Source organism: Entamoeba invadens (genome assembly GCF_000330505.1).
Source record: "Entamoeba invadens IP1 unplaced genomic scaffold scaff_1105074725081, whole genome shotgun sequence".
Lineage (NCBI taxonomy): Eukaryota > Evosea > Mastigamoebida > Endamoebidae > Entamoeba > Entamoeba invadens.
In genome coordinates, this window is record NW_004443509.1 from 1 (window position 1) to 1,077 (window position 1,077).

At 65.9% G+C, this 1,077-nt stretch overlaps 1 protein-coding gene across 1 annotated transcript; it reads right to left on the reverse strand.

The window, feature by feature from the left end:
- Positions 1 to 345: 345 nt before the first annotated feature.
- Positions 346 to 996, reverse strand: EIN_445100 (hypothetical protein; the record flags this gene model as incomplete). Its single annotated transcript, XM_004258333.1, has 1 exon — positions 346 to 996. The coding sequence occupies one exon, from the start codon at positions 994 to 996 to the stop codon at positions 346 to 348; it is 651 nt and encodes a 216-aa protein (XP_004258381.1).
- Between the last annotated feature and the right edge of the window lie 81 nt (positions 997 to 1,077).

Consider the following 1,077-nt stretch of genomic DNA (forward strand, 5'->3'; position numbering starts at 1 on the left):
CATGGGCGCGTGCTGCTGTCGGGGCTTTCCGAGCCGGAGTTCGACGCCTTCCTGGCGCGCGCGACGTTCGAACAGCGCACGCCGAAGACCATCACCGATGCCGCGAAGCTCAGCGAGATCATCACCGCCGTACGGAAAAACGGCTACGCCCTGGTCGACGAGGAACTGGAGATCGGCCTGCGGTCGATCGCCGTGCCTCTGCGCGACCGCGCGGGCGCGGTGGTCGCGGCCATCAACGTCTCGACGCAGTCGACGCGCCACTCGCCGGCCGAAATGGAGGCGGAGATCCTGCCGGTCCTGAAACAGACCGCGGCCCGCATCAGCGACTTCTTCGTCGGGCAGTGATCAGGGGCGCATCGAGCCGGTCTCGACATATCGCTGGTGCCAGGACAGCGCCTCGTTGAGCAGCGACGGCGACTGCAGGCCATAGGAATGCTTCAACGCCCGCTCGAAATAGTCGGCCAGCGCCGGGCGATAATCCGGATGGGCGCAGTTGTCGATGATCAGCCGCGCGCGCTGTTTGGGCGACAGGCCGCGCAGGTCCGCAAGCCCCTGCTCGGTGACCAGCACCTGGACGTCCTGGTTGATGTGATCGACATGGCTCGCCTGCGGCACGATGGCCGAGATCTTGCCGCCCTTGGCCGTCGAAGGCGTCATGAAGATCGACACATAGGCGTTGCGGGCGAAGTCGCCGGAACCGCCGATGCCGTTCTGGATGCGCGACCCCATGATGTGGGTCGAGTTGACGTTGCCGTAGATGTCGGCCTCGATCAGGCCGTTCATGGCGATGCAGCCGAGCCGGCGGATCAGTTCGGGGTGATTGCTGATCTCCTGGGGGCGCAGGATCATCTTGTCGCGATAGCGGCCCATGTCGGCGTTGAGGTTGGCCGCAGCTTCCGGGCTCAGCGAGAAGGCGGTGGCGGAGGCCATGCGCAGCTTGCCCGAGTCGATCAGGTCGAGCATGCCGTCCTGGATGACCTCGGTGAAGGCCGTCATGTTCTCGAACGGGCCGTCGACCAGGCCCGGTCAGCACGGCATTGGCGATGTTGCCGACGCCCGACTGTATGGGCAGCAGCG